The 20630-nt window shown below is 39.7% G+C and overlaps 2 protein-coding genes across 3 annotated transcripts; one reads left to right on the top strand and one right to left on the bottom strand.

Moving 5' to 3' along the window:
* Positions 1 to 268: 268 nt before the first annotated feature.
* Positions 269 to 2673, bottom strand: nfkbiaa (nuclear factor of kappa light polypeptide gene enhancer in B-cells inhibitor, alpha a). The gene is made up of 6 exons (XM_034228438.1): positions 2353 to 2673; positions 1701 to 1806; positions 1379 to 1586; positions 1197 to 1285; positions 824 to 1084; positions 269 to 716 (listed from the first exon to the last, which is right to left on the bottom strand). The coding sequence occupies exons 1-6, from the start codon at positions 2586 to 2588 to the stop codon at positions 687 to 689; spliced, it is 930 nt and encodes a 309-aa protein (XP_034084329.1). The 5' UTR covers positions 2589 to 2673; the 3' UTR covers positions 269 to 686.
* Positions 2674 to 11607: 8934 nt separating this feature from the next.
* Positions 11608 to 19088, top strand: LOC117554158 (breast cancer metastasis-suppressor 1-like protein-A). Of its 2 annotated transcripts, none has more exons than XM_034228429.1 (10): positions 11608 to 11875; positions 12072 to 12162; positions 13039 to 13166; positions 13516 to 13595; positions 13798 to 13894; positions 14871 to 14960; positions 15094 to 15158; positions 15246 to 15285; positions 15509 to 15638; positions 16645 to 19088. In XM_034228429.1, exons 1-10 carry the CDS (start codon positions 11740 to 11742, stop codon positions 16760 to 16762), a joined length of 975 nt encoding a protein of 324 aa, XP_034084320.1. In that variant the 5' UTR covers positions 11608 to 11739; the 3' UTR covers positions 16763 to 19088. The 2 variants fall into 2 exon arrangements, with proteins under 2 accessions (XP_034084320.1, XP_034084321.1); XM_034228430.1 differs by having other exon boundaries at positions 15252 to 15285; positions 16645 to 19040.
* The last annotated feature ends 1542 nt before the right edge of the window (positions 19089 to 20630 follow it).

Below are 20630 nucleotides of genomic sequence, written 5' to 3'. Positions count from 1 at the left end.
AGTTCCAACTGCTATTCAGCGGTAAGGGTGGAATATTTAAGCACATTATGTTCCTCTTATGCCGCCCAGGGACTTTCAACGCGCTGACTCAGAGACACAGTGACCTCGCCCCAACAAGGAAATCCCAGACTGTTTCAAAGTGTGAATGTTCTGTCTTTCTCAAGTCTGAGTGATGACTTATCTCCGTCACTTTTGTGCAAGGGAGAAATTGTACTTATTTTTGACAATGTGGAAAGCCCGTGGAAGGAAATCAAACCAGTCATAGCTGTTTATATTCATAAAATTATTTTTTATTCGGAACATTTTCTTGTAAATAGTGTTTAAATTCACACAACATTATGTACAGGTACAAAAATAATATCTCTGTATTTACAATATATTACACACGTCTTGTCTGGAATATACACATTGGTATATATTTATACAGTAAGAAGAATATGGAGGACGTGGTCGCGCTGTGTTTGGGGCGCAGATTGTTCTGCGATCCGGACCTGGCCGGGCTCGACCGGACCAATCGTTCGCCGTCTCCATCCATGTTCTTTTGATCCCGGGACCAGGCTTTTTGGATATGGGCCTGGACGGGGAGCTGATTTGTCCCTCGTCTGGGGGGGGAGGGGGGGGGGGCGTGGCTGGGTGACCCAGTAGCAGCTTCACTTGTGGTTCTCACCACTGATCGGACGGGAAGTTTACTTTCCGAACTTTATGTCATCGTACAACTGTGGGAAAGAAAAAAAAAGACGTTAGGAACCCATTCTGTTGAAGACAACATTATATGAAATCTTCAGGTGGTATATCCTCTGAGGAGCCTGATTCAGAAACGTACCTCATCTTCCGATGTGTCCAGATCCTCCATATCGCTCGCTTCTGATTCGCTTTCGGGCAGTTCCCTCAGGTATTGTGCCGTTTTCTCGTAAAGCTGGCTGCGGATCTCTTCGTTGTGGCGCCCATATGTGAGGTGGTAGGGTGTGAAACCTCCGTAGTTTAAGCAGTTAACATCGGCGCCGAGTTCAAGGAGGCGGCGGACCAGAGCGGGGTTCTGGAGATCCACCGCCAAGTGAAGCGACGTACGACCACTGCATTGTTCCTGAAAGAAACAACATAGAGAAAAAAAGTTAGATTTCTTGTGCTTCGTACTGAGTTTTTCCTGAAGAAAACCATCTTCAAAACTTGCTTCCTTTAGTGCTAATGAAACCTACCTGTGCGTTAATATCTGCTCCCAGCTGAACAAGGCTTTCAACCAATGAAATGTAGCCGTTAATGGACGCCATGTGGAGACAGTTATGTCCTGTGAAGAGGAGAGAACATTTCGTTAATCAATTCTAGAACTGCTTAAGTGAAAAATTATAAATGTGTCTTTAAGGGTTCTATTTTAACTTACCATTGTAGTTGGGGAAGGAAACCATGGAGGCGATTTGGCGTTGGCAGTTCTGTGTGATGACCCCGAAGCAGGCGAGAGAGCCCCTCTTGCAGGCGATGTGCAGCGCCGTGTTGCCGCTGTCGTCGGCCACACACGGGTCACATCCGGCCTTCAGGAGCCGCTCCACTAACTGAGGCTGCTCGGTGATCACTGCCAGGTGGAGAGCAGTCTGCAGAAATCACATTACAAGTTAGGTTTCATCATTATCTTGACTTTAAAAAGGGAATGTGTGTGTGATAAGGAGTGTTTGTGTTCAGCTGGTGATCAATCATTTTGAATTTACCTGTCTCTGGTGGTTCTGTGCTTTGAGGAAGGGGTGATTGTGAGACAGTTTGATAATCTGATACGCATGTTCTGTGGATTCATGAATGATGGCCAAGTGAAGAAGCCTGTGGGTACAGAAAAAAAGAGAGATTGGTTAGTTAAAATAGTGCCTTTTATAAAATAAAATCAAGAAATGTACGCTCAGAGGAAGTGGTTTCAGCCAAATGAGAAAGAACAAAGCGCCAGCAGTGGATGGTTTCGCAAGAATGGAGTTTTGTCGGGTTATTTCCACCAGTTGTGGCTTAACACATCTGATGCTTTATCAGTTCCTGGCAGAGCGCCAGGGACTTTCCTGAACGCGCACAGCGGACTTTAGCACCGCCCAGACTGCACTCTCAGCCAAAGAACACACACACACACACACACACACACACACACACACGCACACACACACACACACACACACACGGTACGCGCTTTGCTGCATACACTTTTAAAGGCCTCTAGATTTTGTGCAACTTTCGAGAATTTCATGCTTCCTTTTGCAGCTTTTCCAATGCATGAAGTTTAAACTTAATATGCTGCGTTCGATTGCAAAACTCTGACTTGATGTAAGCACAGAGAAACATGCGTACTTGCATTATTAATCATCTACAGGAAAAAGAACTTACGTGTCACCATCCTCGGTCACTGCAGTTCTCCACGGTTCGTATTCCTGTTGGATCTCCTCGCTTGTGTGTACAGACATCCCCTCAAACTCGCTCGCCAGCTCGTCCTCCTCCTTCATCGAATCCAGGCCGCTGTCAACACGGTCCTCCTGGCACGGCAGCATTTTGCCGTGCTTGGGCTCCGTGTTGTCGAAGTTATTATCCATTTGGTTGTGGTTCGAAACTCTGTGAATGTCCATGTTTACTTTGCGACTGTCAGAAGACACAGCTCCGTTATGTCCAAAGGTCAGGGAAGAGTGGTGCCGCTGAAGGAGGCGCACTCGGTTTTGTGCAATTCGGTCGGGGCGGGGCTTCAGTGGGGATTTCCAATTGACTTATCTTAGAAAAGGCAAGGGAAATCACACAGGGCTTGTGCTTTTGTAAGAAAAATCCCCCCCTAAAGACTCAGAATGAAAACCTGTAGTTTCCTATTAGACACCATTTTCACCTGTGATGTAGGTTAGGGGACATGTCGTTTTTTGTGCCAATGAATGATACACCATGGGTATGAATGAGAGGGAGACAGCCCCTAAAAGAATTCCCTCCTGCGTTGGGGGAATTATCTAATTTAGGTGGCTAACCAAATTAGAATTACTTTTTAAATATAGTTTCCATTGACTTACTTTTGGCCTGATTTGGCTAATTTAAACTTGTTTTAAAAAGAGAAAAGTTTCCAATATTAAATTCAGTTCACTATTTACACTGAATATGAATATGGCCCACTATTTACCACATTGGGTTAGAATATAACTGTGGCTGTCCTAACAAAATAAAATTAACTTTACTTGTAAAGCTATGTATATGTAACTACAGTCTCATATCACAAAATGTAAGCAATACATGTTATTTAACTAAAATGTTGTCCTTTGTTATTTGCATTCTTTGTCACCATTAAATACTTTTACAGTCTCCAAAGGCATGAAAAGCTTTTTTATTTTACGTTTTATTTCCTTCAATTCAATGTATTGTATGATTGTGCATCTTCATATGTATTTATATTTGATAAAAAAAGTAAATATACTAAAAAATAAAGGGGTCATTTACAAACTGTAAGTCAACTTAAAAATTGCATACATTGAAAACATGAATACAATTATTTTAAATAAGGATCAAATACGTTAACGGGGATTGCTTTTTATCAGTCTCTTAGATTAGTAAGGAAAGCATGACATAATTGGGGTGATTTTGGAACATGCAACCAAATAATATCATTATTATGATTAGATATGGCACACTTTGTCCTGAGGCAAATTATGTTCTAACAGAAAATATGTGACCTGTATATGAATAGGATTTGCATAAATGACAATAGTGCATGTGTAATATAATTCACACAACATGGTAAGAGAAAGAAAGCTGCCAGGATTTCAAAACTTGTGCACACTAGAATGCGAATTTACGCAGCACATGGAGAAGAGGGGGAATAATCTAGAGCTTCCTCGTGGAGATTCCCTTATGAAACCAACACTGCATGTTCCACAATACAATGTTCTGGATTTACCCATCTAGCATTGCACATAAATAACACCCTCATGGAGATGAATGTCTGCACAAAAATCCCAGAAAACACTGAGATTTGATAGGAATTTTCAATATGTTCCTGTTTTAACGGTGACTTTCCTTATTCCTGTTACCTAATTTGCATTTTGTCCTAGTTGCTTTAAGGCAAGTCTTAAGGAGGAATTTCCTTTCTGTTGCACAACATGATAGCAAAGTGCGTGACAGAGCTACCTGTCTGTGCTGCCCTGACATTTAAAATAAAAAAACTCCCAGGATTGCTTTTGTTTACATAGTAAAGGTAGGCTTGGTGAATACATAGCAACGGTATCCAAAAGCAGTACCATATTCACACCTCTACGGGGCGATACCCAGGCAAATACACTCCCAGTATGTCTAATGTCATGTGATGTCACTTCAAATGCAGCCCACTTATCTCTATGCCCATGAATGCGTCACATCAGACTGATTTGTTGAATTCCAAACGTACTTTAATCTGAGGCAAGTATCGCAAGGAGGCATCTTAGTACAAACTGTTCCTTTTTTTATCTTGTTGCTAAGATTGCGTGCTTGTGTGTATATATGGCCAGATATTTACTCCCCACAGGAAATACTGGGACTTCCACTTTACATCCTTGAGATTTTCTTTTTTGTGCAAGTCTTCATGTCTGCACTTGACTTGTGTTTACAGCAAGTTGCTATGGACAACAACTGCTGAGAAACCAGTTCAGTGTCAAGTGCTGTACATTGCCCTCTGTCTGTGTGATGGAAAAGTACCACTTATCTGCGTCAGTGTTAGCCTCAGGCGGCATTACACCCTGTTGGTGAAGTGCTAAAGTTGGGAAACTCTCCCCTTTTCTGTATCGATCAGCTAACACCAACCTCACCCTCATTTGGGATCTAAGGCTGTTATGCTTTGCTGGTACACTGCCAGTTTATTAACAAGGAAAAACTATGCTATCTAACACAACAGATCTTTAATCAAGAGGGTTATGTTAAGTTTTGGTTCAGACATTTAGTGTTGATTCAAATGTATGATGACTTTGGAGTTTGTAGCCAGTGTTGTTGGTCAATTGTATGATGTTACGTCTACCCTCATTGAAATAAACTGAGGAAATATCATTACTAATCCCATTAGCTTAATGCAACGGCAGCCTAAGTAAGTGACCATTATTTGATTAAACAAATCAAAATCAAAAAATGGAACATTATAGCCATAATAGTATGATTTGATACAGAGCTGTTGTATTAGACTGCATCGTTGTATTCGGTTGGATATTTTTTACCTTTACACAATAAACTGGTAACTGAATTCATAATAAAACCAACCAAATAACATAATGACATCATTTGTTTTAAGAAAGTAAATGGCATTTCAGTTTGTTTTTTTATTATTTAGCAAGGGTTTATCATCAGGTTAACATACTGATGATGAGGAAGTAAAATAAAGCATTAATAATACTGAAATGACATCATGGTTAAATTGTTAAACTGAAACACTTGTCATTTCTGGAAGGCACTTAGGCCTACACTTTTCAGGGAATAGTTTGACAGTTTTGGACATAATATGCTTATTCACTTTGGTCGAGAGTTAGATTAGAAGATTGATATACTGTAGCCTAATTATGGAGCTACAGCCTGGAGACAATTAGCTTAGCGTAGCATTAAAATAGTAGGCCTACGCAGGGGGGGACAGCTAGCCTGGCTCTGTGAATGGGAAGAAAGAATACAAGCACCATATATCACATATCTACTTTGTTTAACTTTTAATATGAACAGAATATGTTAGCTAGTGAAGTATGAAGGCATATTGTTAAACTACTAAAAGAGTTCAGCCAGCTGTTTCTGCCTGGTTACAGTTTTCAGCTGCTAAGTTTTCAGCCACCTCCATCACGCCCCGACACATGGGGTCACGCCGGCCAATCACAAAGCTTTGATGCGTCAAGTGCATTATTCTGGACAGGAAGATTATGTTTCAGGTCATTAACATACAACAGAATGTTATTGTTCTATTTTTAGACACATCTCGTGATCGACTGGGAATCTCCCCGCGATCGACCGGTCGATCGCGATCGACTGGTTGGGCACCCCTGAACTTTAGACCATGGTTTAGACACATGTTAAAGGGTCGCGCACTGTGTAAGGCACACATTCAGATGATAGCATTTACAATCTGTAATTTAAAGGTCAGCAGTTTGTATTCTTGATCTGCTTACGACTCAGCTGTCTAAATATAGCTTCAGGTTCCCAGATGTCACCGTGTCATTCATGACTACTTCCCTCCTGTTACAGAAGGAAGCGACAACTCCATTGTTACAGTAATCACTCAATGCACACCAAGATTTTACACAAACTTCAACCACTATGTTTTCACTACGATTGGCTTGGTGAAATAATGTGTATTTTACTATGACATGTTCACACATTGCTGTTTCCTATGGTTTGCATTAAATAATGGGTAGGCATGCTTGCTGTTTGAGGATATGAGTAAGGTCTATTTGTCAGAGGGATTTTCACCACAACCATACTTTATGAAAAGATAACAGTTAATGTGATTGTTATCTGGTATAATTATATTAACATGCCTTTCAATTCACATTTGTTGTGCTTTACATGAGGAAATGACATTAATGGAAGTCATAGTGTGTGTGTGCCCTTTATTTTTGTGACCTAGTCCCATGATCTCATTCAATATGTAGCATGGATAAAAGTACAAGGAAGGTCATTAATAAAGTGTGTTTCCAAGAACAAACACAAAACTCTGTACAAATAAAATAGCTGTTCCCTTTCAATGGCATTCAATGGTGTTGCGATTTTGTGGTGGGAAAATTGTGTTTCAAAATTGTCCTTTTGCCAAAGCTTGATTGAAACTTTCAAACTGAGGTGAGGTCCTCCCCTTCGTTGCCTCGGTTTCACGCTGAATGTGCAAATGCGTATTATTTCGGGTAAACGTAGGTGTTTTTCTGAGCAGGGGTAATACCTTTATTTCTCTCCCCAGGCATTCCCATGGTGTTATACACACAAACACACCTACACAAAGACACACACGGAATATGTGTTTGCAATATGATCTGTTTTCCTACTGCCACCAGGTATTTCTCATGGTCACTATAAGGTTTAGGATTTTTGGTTAAGTCTTATAGTAGCATGAAAAACACTAAAGGATTGGTTCATCTAAATTATAATAGAGCATATTTCAAACCTCGTGTAATCTATACATATCTTTTTTTGTAAAAGTCTGACATTCCTGAGTTTCTTTGAATGAATAGTTTGAGTTTTTGGAGGGAAATTCTCTTGTTTACATCCTTAAAGCTACATAAAAAGGGCAATGATACTCTCAGGCTTAGCATAGCAAAAAGACTGGAAACAGAGGGGAAGAGCTAACCTGGCTCCGTCCAATTCAACAAAGGTGTTAAAAAGCTTGAAAATACGTGGTTTTATTGTGATAGCGACAAAGAGCAAGACAGTCAAGAATAGTTCCAGCACTTCTGTATTCTTCTTGAAACCAGAACTTGATAGTTTTACATTTACTAAGAAACTTATAACATATTCATTCGTGAGCTTTATGGGTGCTCGTACAGTAGAGAGTAGTTTATTAGATTTGAAGTGAACCACGTTAGCGGTTTCTAGTTTTGTATGCTAAGCTATGGATCATATTTACCTAAAAAATAAATAGATGTTGTTTATGTTGTTATTCAATTTACGGCAAGAAAGCCAATTATCATACTTCCACTATTCTTTAAAGGTTGGAGCATAGTGTGGGGTTCATTTGTGTTTGAATTCTCAACCTGAAAAACAGGAAGTTAACCACTTAAAACACATTCAAATCAAAATCAAAATGAAGTTGATAATAAAGTGTTGAGCCACGAGGGATCTTTGTCAGGCTCTGCACATACCAAGAGCTCTGTAATGGACTTAAGGGGTTAAACATGATCGTTGAAATTTGGATATCATTTATTGGTATGCAGATTGCTAATGTTGGGGATTTACAAACACTTTTAACTTGGCCCTAATTCAAATACATGCTGCTGCATATTGAACAAGTTAGAAAATTCAAGGGAGTCTGCCTTAGTTCAAAGAATATGAGATAAAAACTTCAGAGACCCACTTCTACATGTTTTTTGATTGATCATTTTTCAAGTGTAGGAAGCAAGTCTTCACTTGCATCTCCTCTCTTTAAAACTTGATATGATAATCTAACCAATGGGTTTGTTGCGAAAGATTGACAGAGCAAATGTGAATAGTTGTATTGCTATTTTTTTGATTTTTTAATTGTACAATGTTATTTTCGTTCACATTGTATATTTATTATTATCTGACACTTTGGACACACTTGTTACTTTCATGCCAATAAAGCATGGTGAATTGAATTGAATCGATAGATCATCAAATTCTAAGAATACATAGTGTTTCAAATGAAGTCACAGCAAAATGAAACTGTATGTATTTTCGAAACTGCAAGACTAAAAAGATCTCAGAGAAAAAAAGATAGGGTGTGCGGTCTGGTTACGTAAGTATGTTTTGAGGTCAAAGATGTACATTGCTAGCACATTGTTATCACAGTGCGGAATCTCGTGTAAGTGCAAATGCAAAGCAGTAAAAACAAATCAAAAAGCGTTGCAGAGATACTTGACAAACAGGCCAGTTGAACATGTGGTTGGAAGTAAGGTGTCTTCTCGTTCTCTTACGTTGCTCTGTGTGCAACTTTATTAATGGTCTCCATTGTGTCAGCAGCAGTCTCCACTCCGGACTGTGTGAGACTAAAAAAAGCTCAGTGTTATGAAATAAACCACAACCAACTCACACTTTCTGCTAGCACACTGTACTGCCCCAAATACAAATGAGACCAGCAAAGTTTCCTGACACACTTACAGCGGTGTGATTGATTCTGACTGGCAAGGAAATAATGAGGCTACAAGACAAGCCACAAATCGACTGAGAAAAATCTATCACAATTAATATTCTCATAATTCATTTTTGCGTTCTGGGATTTCTGAGCAGGTCTGTCAGCTCATGTGTAACAATTCAAAAGTCAGCTTCCTGTTTTGTCTTATGATGACAACACATTTTAACTTATAGACTTAAATTGAGCAACACATTAATCTTAAGTGTCTTGTCATAGCAAGAAAGCATTTATGTTCATCATCAAAAGTATTTTCATTCCCCCTTGTATTCATATATCCAGTCATCCAACCAAAAATCCAGTTCCTTAAGAAGTTATCTTATCAATACTAGGAATGATTTCTGTTGATTATGGAGTCAAATTTGATGTTAAATACAATGCTAAGAAGAGCGCTGTAATGATCTGCAGAGCAAACGGGGATAAGAACCTTGGTTTTCCAACATTCTACCTGTCAGGGCAGGTGCTGTCTGTTTGCTGTAACACTAAGTATCTGGGACACGTCATTACCGATGAAATGGCTGATGATGATGACTTGTATAGACAGCGGCGTGTCTACAAGCTAACATGTTGGCTAGAAAACTCTCTTGGTGTTCAGATAAGGTTAAGGTGAACCTCTTTAGAGCTTATTGCACTCCTCTCTATACTGCCCCCTTGTGGGTCAAGTTTAAGAAGGCGAGCCTCAAGAAGCTCCAGGTTGCATATAATGACTGTCTGCGTATACTGCTTAGAAAACCAAGGTGGTGCAGTGCAAGTGAAATGTTCTGTAATGCACGAGTCAACACGTTCCATGCTCTTTTGAGAAATCTGATCATCTGTCGATTGAATGTTTCTCATAACTCTGTCATTATGCTGCTTTCAAATCCGAGGTGCTATACGATACCAGTCACCTCTGTGGAAACATTGGTGTATAACTGCCTTTTTTATTTATATTTGAGTGTTGTATGCATTTTAATAATAGACCAAGAGTCTCTTTAAATAAAGCTGATGATGATGATGTTGCAATCTTTATATATACAGTCTATGGTTGCAATACTAGAATAGGCCTATACTCAATTTTGAGCATTATAGAGCTACCACCTATCGAAGTATATGTCGCCCCCATGTGGTTGTACTGTGTATTGCAGACAATGGGATCGCAGCTCCATCTACCTGTCTGTTGCCTAACAAGTAATGTAAATGCTCAAGTAAAGTACAAGTACCTCAATCTCTATTGCAATATAGTACTCTTTCTGGAAAATGTTGATGGGATAACCAGCCAAAACATTTCAGTTTTTGACTAATCCAGCAACAAAGCTACTTTATTACATTGATCATACATACCACAAAACCATCCTAAGTTTTACTTATATTAAGACAATGTCTTGTGTTACACATTTTCAGCAATGTTATGTTTAAATATGCAAATTAGGCATAATATGTATTTCATTTCACTCGTTTGAATTTATTTTACAAAAAACTTTTAAAAAGTTGAATCAGACATTTTAGGATTTTATATTATTTAATTGTTTTGACTAGAAGGCATACTTACCATTTACACAAGAATGCTGGAATAAAGGAATGTTATTTGGTTATTTAATCAAAGGGCCTAATATTGAGTGAAAGACTGCACAAGCATGCACACACTTCAAACTGTCAATCACACTGGTTGGCAACCCCAAGGCTCCAGCCTCCCCCCACCCCTCAGTCTGTCCATCAGTGACACCCAGGTGAGTGAGAAACGACTTGAGAAGCAAGCCCTGACAGCTTTGGCCCTGAGGTGCTCCGATCATCTGCCAGTCAGCGAGCAGAAGCTCTCTGGCACCTCTTTCTCATACCCCTGCAGCTGCACACTGAGAAAAACCTGCTGTCTGCTTCCATTGCCAAAAAAAAGTTCCCAGACTGACAGTGATGATGCACTGACAGCATGTGCAGTCTGGACCTGCAGGACTAACACATTCTCATCACGAGTCAGCAGTCAGAACATGAGATTCCTCCTCTGTGGCACGCTGTCTACCTCTCCTCATTCATCTTCAGCAGTAATAACTGTCTACTGTAGATGTATTAGTATTAATATTGCTTCCATATCATGTACTGATGTTAAAGCAACATTTTGTTTCAGTTTTAAGGAACATTAGCGATGCCCTTATGAAGGTTCAGTCTTGATTTTCACAAGTAACAAGACAATAACCCCAAAACTGTACCACGTTCTATAAGCCAACCTTTATAAAATGTAATAAATGACTTAATTAGTGGTATGAATCAATTACAGATGCTTTATTGATTATTTATAACTTAAATCAATAACAACAAATGCGAGTTTGTTTGTGAAACGTCTCTCTGCCATTATGACAGAGCTCATATAGCGCTTTGAGCACCAGGAAAAGCTTTATCATGTATTATTATCATTATTATAATTAATATTAATATGCAATGATAAAGGATAATAAACTATGATAATAAACATTGATATGAAGCCCTTCTATAATGGATTGTTACTAGGCTATGTTATTATTAATGTTCCATGTTTTAATTATTACAAAAAATAACATTTATATCTTATGAGGATTTAGAAAAGTAGTACCGATAATATAATAATGGTTCAGTATTGTGCTGATAAGCTCAGGAAAACAAACCAAGCAATATATATTATTATAAAATGATGTACAAAAACATCTATTTAGGTGTATACCTTCACAAACAGTAGGCCTACGTTGTTGAAGAAAAAGTTTAAGAAACTACAAGTCCCTAAATTATTTGCGTGGCAAGTACATACCCTGCTAACGTTTGATTGGACAGACTCAGTAAAGCTCGCTGTGATTGGCCAACAGGGGCCATGTTTGCATTTCCAGCTGTCTAGATGCTGGCTAGCTAACCGGTTAGCTGTCTGAGGTACATTTGCCTCTTTTTTCGGGGTATTACATTAACAAACAGCCCTTCCACCCCCGTTAAAAACGGATTATTTGGAAGTCGCAATGCCGGTTCACTCCCGGGAGAAGAAAGAAAGTAACCACGAAGAAATGGAGGTGGACTTTCACGAGCAAGACGGCAGCAGCACAGACGAGGAGGACACTGTTAGCTCGTCTGTGTCTGAAGATGGAGACAGCTCTGGTAGGAAAATAAGGCCTTAAATATCCACCCACAGATACATAGTAGAGAAATATGCTTGTATGTCAGACATATGTGTTCATAATGACATGTTGCAGCTGCTGACATTTTGACTAACCTACAGTATGGGGTTGGGTGTTGAAAAGAGAAGCAGCCGGCATGGAGGTGTTGACAGAGCTGTCTGTGTTTATGACAACAGAGATGGACGATGAGGACTGTGAGAGGAGGAGGATGGAGTGCCTGGATGAGATGACCACCCTGGAGAAACAGTTCACTGACCTGAAGGAGCAGTGAGTTCCTCCCTCTGTTGTTCCCAACAAAATACAGGCTAGGCTCCACCTACTGCTGTCTGATCTGATACAACAACAACAACAACTACAACAACAACAACAACAACTACAACAACAACTACAACAACTACAACAACACACTTCTTAATGAAGTTGAACTTTTACTAAAGTTCTTGCTAGAAACCTTGAGATGATTGCCATGTTATTACTTGGGATTCTTGGGATGTGGGACCTTTTGCTGAGTGATAGTCATCCATATTCTCTAAACAAACTACAGTAGAAAATACATTACTTGGCATTATCCCTTTTTAAACTTTACATTACAATCACAAACAATAGTAATACCCTACTGTATATATTGGAATATATACATTTTTACATATTTATTTGTATTATGTTTTGTAGTACACATTTTTCTTAAATGAAGGTCCTGTTATGAATCAAATTCCCCCTAAACAACAAATTAAGTATTTAAAAAAAAAACAGATGTTATTCTTTTAAATCTTTTTGGGTTAGATAAAATCTCTCCAAACAATTTGGATATTTTTTTAAATGATTGAATTCTGTTTTGAACATGTTCTAATGTTTTATGTCTTTTACACAGTATACTTATATGTGTTGTTGAAGGAGCCTGGGACTGGGCAAACTGTAGAAACACCAGAGAGTTGGGAAATTAGATTCTAATTTGGTCTCTGATTACCTCATGGCCTAGGCTTTCTAAAGACCTGTTGAGTTTCATTCAAATCCCTTATTTATTACCAATGATTTAAATATGCTTATATGCGCTTGTTGGTTGAGTGAAATGGTAATAACCACAACATTTCCAGTTTATGTTTATGAATGGTTTTTCTTTGCCTCATATGTTCCCCTGTTCAGGCTGTATAAGGAGCGCCTGAGCCAGGTGGACATCAAGCTGCAGGAGGTGATGGCTGGCTGTGCACAAGAGTACCTGGAGCCTCTAGCCAACCTGCAGGAGAACATGCAGATCAGAACCAAAGTGGCTGGTAGGTCAATGTAATATTACCGGCTTTACTGGGATATACTTACATATTTAGATCTGGATTAATGCCTTTGACTGTTCATGTCAGCCACCTATGGTGCCGAGAATGTTAGGATGGCTTGTTATGTGTATAAAATAAACCTTATTGTGGTAAAAGCAAAGGATACTGTGTTTAATATATTTTAGGTGTCATACCTCGTCATTTGACCCCTATGGAATTAAACTAAATGTTCGTTTTTTTGCAGTTTGAAGGCTATATAGTCACATATATTGAAACATATATATATATATATATATATATTCTTTACTGCTGGCTGCCTCATAATGATTTCTTGTTTGAATGCTCCTCTCAGGGATCTACAGGGAGCTCTGTTTGGATTCAGTGAAGAACAAGTATGAGTGTGAGATCCAGGCCGCGTGCCAACACTGGGAGGTGAGAGCTCAACTAATGACTTAGGTTTGCTTTTTCGTCAAAACACATTATGCTCGAATAAATCACTGCCTCTACAATGTGGGATATATATTGTAATTTTCTGAGTTTGGGTTTTTGCCACAGTAGTGAATTAAACCCCAGTCTGCTTTTCTGGGGAAAACGTTGTAATTATCATGTTCTAACGTGTGTGTCTGCCCCCCAGAGTGAGAAGCTGCTGCTGTTCGACACTGTGCAGAGCGAACTGGAGGAGAAGATACGAAGACTGGAGGAGGACAGACACAGTATTGACATCACTTCAGGTACAAGTACAGTCACATCCTGCTCAGAGTCCCTATTAATACACACTATTAGGATATATACGGTTGGGAAAAGTTAATAGTGTTGTGCTGAATAGTTTGGAGCTTCAAGCTTTCAAGAATCTACATTTGAATGATTGTGTTATAATACTTGTATAATGAGATGCTTGTAGTGGTGACAGACGTTTTTCTGACTTCTGGGATCCAAAGATTTCCAATAAGACTGAATGTTAGCATTAATATCAAAAAGATGGGATGTAATCATTTTTAAAAGTCAAACCAAAATCTTCTTGATTCCAAATTTTTCTTTATGCAACCAGTGCATTTATTGTAGAGAATTGAAAAGGGTAGACAGAGGGGATGACACGCAGCAAATGATCCCAGGCAGGATTTTAACCGGGGTCCTCCGCCCGTGGACCAAGCCCCAGTATATTATAATAATAATAATACATTGAACTTTTATAGCGCTTTTCCTAGTGCTCAAAGACGCTTTACATAAAATCAGAAACAGTACCAAAAAAAGCCGCCAGCTCCACCAACAGAGCCACACGGCGGCCCCAACATGTTTCTTCTAATGAAATAGTTACGTTTTAAAAGGCTCTTTCATTTCTGGAATTCATTAGTTGAGGTTTTACTTCTGAGACTTTTAAAACATTTTTAGGGTAAATTAAAAATACATCAATAAAAGCTTTTGATACAAAAATAATGACATTTTGTAAAGCTCAAATCATTTATTTATCAAACTTAGAAACTGTCAACTGACAAGCCTGTTAATGAATTGTATATTTCAAGTTCTAACCTACCTCTGATAAGGGGAACGATCAGTAATGTTAGTGAGGAAGCAGTGAGGAAATGTTGCAATTTCAAGAATATGAAGAATGCCAACATTTCCACTTGTGATCTAAACAAAGGGCATTCAAATTGAAAAGGAATTTCCCACAGAAGCTCTCCTTTCTAATTGTTCCTCTCTCCTTTCCAGAGTTGTGGAATGATGGATTGCACTCGCGGAAAAACAAGAAAAAGGACCCGTTCTGCCCCGTCAAGAAGAAGAAGCCTGTTGTTGTGTCTGATATCCTTTTCCCTTTAGTCCTCTCCTCGTCTTATTGCTCCCATCATTCAGCTGCAGAACATTTCCCCATGTTATTAACACCGATGTTTCCTGTCACCTCGCTGCGTGTTCCTCCTTAACCTCTCATTTCCACGGCCTTATATCGTCTACATGCTGCAGGATCTTGATATCCTGGAAGACTGGACTGCGATTAGAAAGGTATTTTGGAAACGAGGGCAGTGTTGGGTGAATAACTCTGTGTTGTGATTCGACCTTTTAGTTGTGTCTGTTTCCTTTCCCCCGCAGGCGATGGCATCACTGGGGCCACACAGGGTGAAGGTGGACGGTAAGAGCCTCTCCTCGTCCTCTGTTACATTCAATACCTGGCTGAGTGCAGCCATCGACCCACACGCTCACCGGAGACTCAATACTGTCAGATCAAAAGTGCTCACAGTGGAAAGGAGACAAATGCTACCTCCTCGTCTGTCTTTGTCCTTGTTCCACATACTTTTGTTATATAATCGTTCTCTATTATTCTGCCCTTTTCCCACCTCATTCTCTCCCTCCAGTCCCTGCAGTGAAGCCAGACAGACATCACCACGTGGCGCGCTTCGAGGAAGGGCGACTTTTCTACGACAACCAGTGGTACTGCAGGGGCCAGGCCATCTGCATCAACAGGAAGGACGAGTACCCAGCCAGGTGTGTGTGGGTTTATGTTAGTCTTTGTAATAAGAAAAGCTGATGCTATGATGCTCAATAATGTGTGTTCTCATCCAATTTCTTATTTCTAAGACATTGGGCCTCATATTGAAAGCAATATAAGACCACATTTCCTCTTATATTGTTATATATCCATGATTTATTCTCATCCTGGGTAATAGAACATTCCTAATAAAGTGTTCAAAAGCAAGAAAACACTTTTTTTTTACAGCCAAGTTTGTCAAAAGTAAAAGAAAAAATGACATCGATACTATATCTCAAAATGTTGATTATTAAATGTTTTGGATTCATTATAATGATTAGTTTTCCTACTACTCTGAGGTGGGGTTTTTTTCTGCCACCCCAGATTATGCTCTGAAAAATCTAATTTGTTCAAGTTAATTTCTTTCTTTCATTTCATTGTTCTTGCAGTTCCATCTATTTAATTCTTGGGCATGTGCCAGAGTATTTGCACACAGTACAACACCTGCCCTTAGTACAGTTTAGTGGGCGTTACCTATGTTAACAATCAACAATCTGCCAGATGCTTCTTATTTATGAACAAGTGGGATTAATCAGTTGGATACCAAAAAGCAAATGTTGATGTTTGAGAAAGTCTGCTGCATCTATATTCAACATCAGATTAAAGAGCATGTTGCTCAATGAGGCCAGATGTGTGACACCGTGGTCACATGGTGGATTCATTCGTAATGGAAATGATTATGGATGGATTCAAACAAAGAGAGACACTGTGGCTTTAGGCTGGAATCATTGTGATTCCACATTCTGCTCTTTGTGCGTCCTGCCCTGTGTGTCCGTACACCATGCTCAGTGAACACAGGGTACACCTTCATGATCGTTTAACACTTAAGTGCACAGTGTTATTTTCCCCTATGAATACATGATGTTGATACATCACTGCAGTAACCTCTGACTACCGTGATGTCACGCGGAATGATGTGGTATTGATATCACGCTAACATTGTCCTATGTTTGTGTCCCGCAGTGCCATCATCACCACCATCAACAACGACGAGGTGTGGTTCAAACGACTCGACGGCACCAAGTCAAAGCTGTACATCTCCCAGCTGCAGAAAGGCAAATACACCATCAAGCACTCGTAAAAACACATGCATACAGACAAGAACCATCATCTCGGCTGTTTATATTCATCTCCTTTTAGTATATTTCTACATTCTTGCCATATGTACAGTCACACATCAAACCATGTGTATTCAAAGAAAGATCAGTCTATGGAGACTCTAACTTCTCTGTAAATATGTATGTATGTGGATATTATCAACAAGGTCACAAAGTGTCATTTTCTCTGGAACGGAGATCAATGCAAAGTGCTGCTAAAAAAAACAAACCATGAAGGTCAAGGAATCGGAGCGGTAGAGAACTTTGATTGCGGAACGTGCCTTTCTGAGCAGACGATGCCTGTCCCGAACTATCATTATCGATGCAGTGAAGCCTTACGCTGTACTGTGTAAGCACCGAGAGAGCTGAAGTGGGTCAATGTCCGAGAGACCCCCCCTTAACCGATCCAGGTAAGGATGCCGTCAGAGGTGTGTTTGATTTGCCTCTCCGGACGTGCCGTATAGACTTGAATGCCTCTATAGAGAACATTTAGAGAACATTTCGTAAACGAAAGTTGCACAAGTGTTAATATTGTGATGGATAATGATCAATCAATTTTGAGTAAATGATTTTATTGTGAACATAAGGAGAATTCTTCAAGGACCCCACGCGGGTATTGTTGATACTTTGGGGGGCTGCTGTACTAAATGACCTTTTAGGTGTTTTTAGTGTCATTTTCTGAGAATTATAATGTTTTAAGTTCAAACCAAGGCCAATTCAATGCACTAAAACAACTTTAAAGATACAAATCTGTATTTTTAAAATACAGTAATGTAAGGTGCCCTGTATATAGAGATGAATGTCTTTCCGTCACTCTGATACTTCCCTCCGTCTCTTATCATGTTGTCATGCCTCTCATAGTGCCTACTGTTGATCAAACATTAGAGGCAGGGATAAGGATTAAAGGGATAGTTTTTCAAGTAGGTTTGTATAATGTACTCGTCCATAGTCGGTGTATTTCTAGCAGTAGATGACAGTTAGCATGCCAAAGGTTTGGAGAAACCAACAGAGGTACTTGCATGGAAGCTAAGCTATGTATTGCTGTGGACAGTGGCAGCATCAAAATGTGTTTTAACCACCTGAAATAATCCCAAGTAGTGTGTTTATGTATATATATATATACAATATTTTCAGCATCTTTCCTTAAGCGAATCCGAACTCTATAGCCTATAAACCGCTAAGGTCATACAATGTCACGAACAAAGTAGCCATTGTAGAGCAGCAGCTTCCGTGTTTTGCGTGGTTAAATAACAGTTTCTATTAATGGACTGTGGAGGCTTTGAAGAAAACCAACCAGTGGCTTTAATTTCTCATCAAAATGGCTGTGATGGTACACATATTCTAAAAATACACTTATGAACATTGATATTGATTGTTTTAGGTAGGCCTTTATTTGAAGTGGCTACAATAAATGTTCCCTGTCCACTACAGTACAATATTTAGCTTCTGTGCCAGTATACCGGCCTTGCTGGGCATATTCCGATGCCATCTGCAGTAGGTAATACACTTGTACTTATAAAAGTACCTCATACCACTTTAACAATCCAAACTATCCCTTCAAGTTGCTGTACACCACCAGTTTGAACTGACTCCTAGTCTGTGGTGGTGGTGGGCTCATATTCGCCTCACATTTATAATTCATATTGCCATTTTTCAGGGTATTTTTATCTTTATTCTACTTTGTAACTGGACTTAACCCAACTAGAAGGATGGGTGAAGTCCTGCAGTGTAAGTGTTTCATCGGAAAGATCCAAAGTATCTCCCATTCTCTGTCTTTTCTTCTGGTTTGTGTTACTCCCCTATCAAATGGCGCTTCTTTTTACCTATATCCCATTATCTTTCTAGCTGACAGTAAAACTTGATTCTTAACATTGATGTATTTACAGAACAATGGGATATCAAGGCTAAGGGATTTTATTTGTGTAAAATCCGTCCAATCGTATGTGTAAATTTAGCTAGATTCAATCAATGGAATCTTTCTCTATGTTGTACGGTGCTTTATATTTTCAGCAATGCATTGCAAGTATTACCTGCCAACAGTGTTGTGAAGAGAGGTGCTCGGAACATTATATCATGAACAGGAACAAAGTGTCTGTAAAGCCTGGTAAGGCATCAACTCAGTCTAACTTTTGATAGGTTGTTTCTGCTTGTTTTTACCTTTTTATGTGTTATTGTTCCTTTCACCATTTCAGATAAACAGAAACAAATGTGACTTTGTGCCAATGCATGTACAGCTGATTAAAGATTTTTGTTTGTATCATTTATAGAGTCAACCCTGCACATAAACTTTTCAATAATATCCAGAAAAAAGAACATTTGTATTTCCATTTTACTTTTAAAATACTTTCTGCCAGCATTTTTAGCAAAAAAGAAAAGGTGTACATTTAGGTGATTACAGTATCAACATGCAGCGTCATGCTAATTTACCTTACTTGAACCTGAGAGCTTTCGATAAAAAATATCCCAGCTTTGCATAGAACTTAGATGGATGTGGCCAATCATGCAAAGAGAAGCCCAGATAGAATCTTATATAATACCCCGGTGTACAAAGGGAGAAAGTCCCTGACTATGCTCAACCCAAAGTCAACCCTGAGGTCTGCTGAATCCTGGCTACACTCCCCAACCAAAATAAAGTAGCTTATTTAGGAGAAAAATGCTGAGCTAGTCCTATTTGATAATGTCTCTTTGGTCTGCTTTGCTGTTCAACCTCTGTCACTTATTTCTGCCAGAGGGACACTCACTAGATTAACTCCACGCACAGGTATTGATTCAGGATCTACGCTGATGTACAATTTTTTGCCCCCCTTGACTGTCCCTCTGCCCTCTGCCCTCTGGCCTCTGCAACACCTCCTGCAGAACCGCTTCAACCTTTGATCGATCTATTGGCAATATTGATCAGAACCGGTAGGGTGGCCAAGAATTCAAAGGAATCAATTGAAAGGCTAATTAGTTAAATTGTGCCTTTTTAGGTAGAGCTTTTTAACCAAAACTGGTGTTTTATTTTTGTGGAATGTACCCTTTGGTGACACTAGCTCAATACCATGAAGTTATGATAGAGAATATATGTCAATTTCCACATTTCACATAAGCCCTCCTTGCATTTCTTTGTTGCATGCCATACTCCTGGTCAGAACTTAGGTGTCAGTAGTGCTCTACATTGGAGAGGAATCAGCCTCTGCACTCCATCGGAGGAGGGAGGTGGTTAGTGAATCTGGGGCACCCTGCTGCTGAAGCCCTCCAGCTGATGAGAGAGCGAGAGAGAAAAGAGGAGGGATGAAGGCACAGTTTGATCACAGCTCGCTGGCCACGTCTGCTACCGCAACAGAGAGAGGGAGAGCAGGAAAAAAGGAAAATCCCCATCACCGCGTCAAAGGCAGCAGCAGCAGCTAGCAACAGGGCTGTCTGTCTCTTTACACGGCATACAGCATCTCTCTAGAGCTTTCCTTGAATCAGCTTCACACAGTCCTGTCAACGTGTACACGATGCATGCCTCCTTGAGGTCCAAAATGGACTACCCTGTCACTAAGATGCATGTACACACGTATAACCGCAAAGGAAAGGGTTTCCTTGTTGGTTTTACATCTAATGATGTTGGTTGAATCTGGATATTAGGTTCTGGCCATCTTCTGCCCAATCTATACTTAACGAGTAACCAGAACTGGATGGTCATTGGGACGTGTTTACCGCAACGCTGGGGCTAATTAGACCGTGAAAGTGTCACACGGTGCTAAATTACTTATATCCCGGCCCCTCTGCTGTGCGATGTATGTGCATCGCTTTGTGTTTTCAAGAGAGTTAGACTGTATCTGGGTCTCTTTGTGCATGCATGCATGCATATGCTGTGTGCCGGGC

Source organism: Gymnodraco acuticeps, unplaced genomic scaffold (assembly GCF_902827175.1).
Source record: "Gymnodraco acuticeps unplaced genomic scaffold, fGymAcu1.1, whole genome shotgun sequence".
In the NCBI taxonomy this organism is placed as follows: Eukaryota; Metazoa; Chordata; class Actinopteri; order Perciformes; family Bathydraconidae; genus Gymnodraco; species Gymnodraco acuticeps.
Note: the sequence above shows the minus strand (reverse complement) of the source record. Positions and strands in the feature narration are given on the sequence as shown.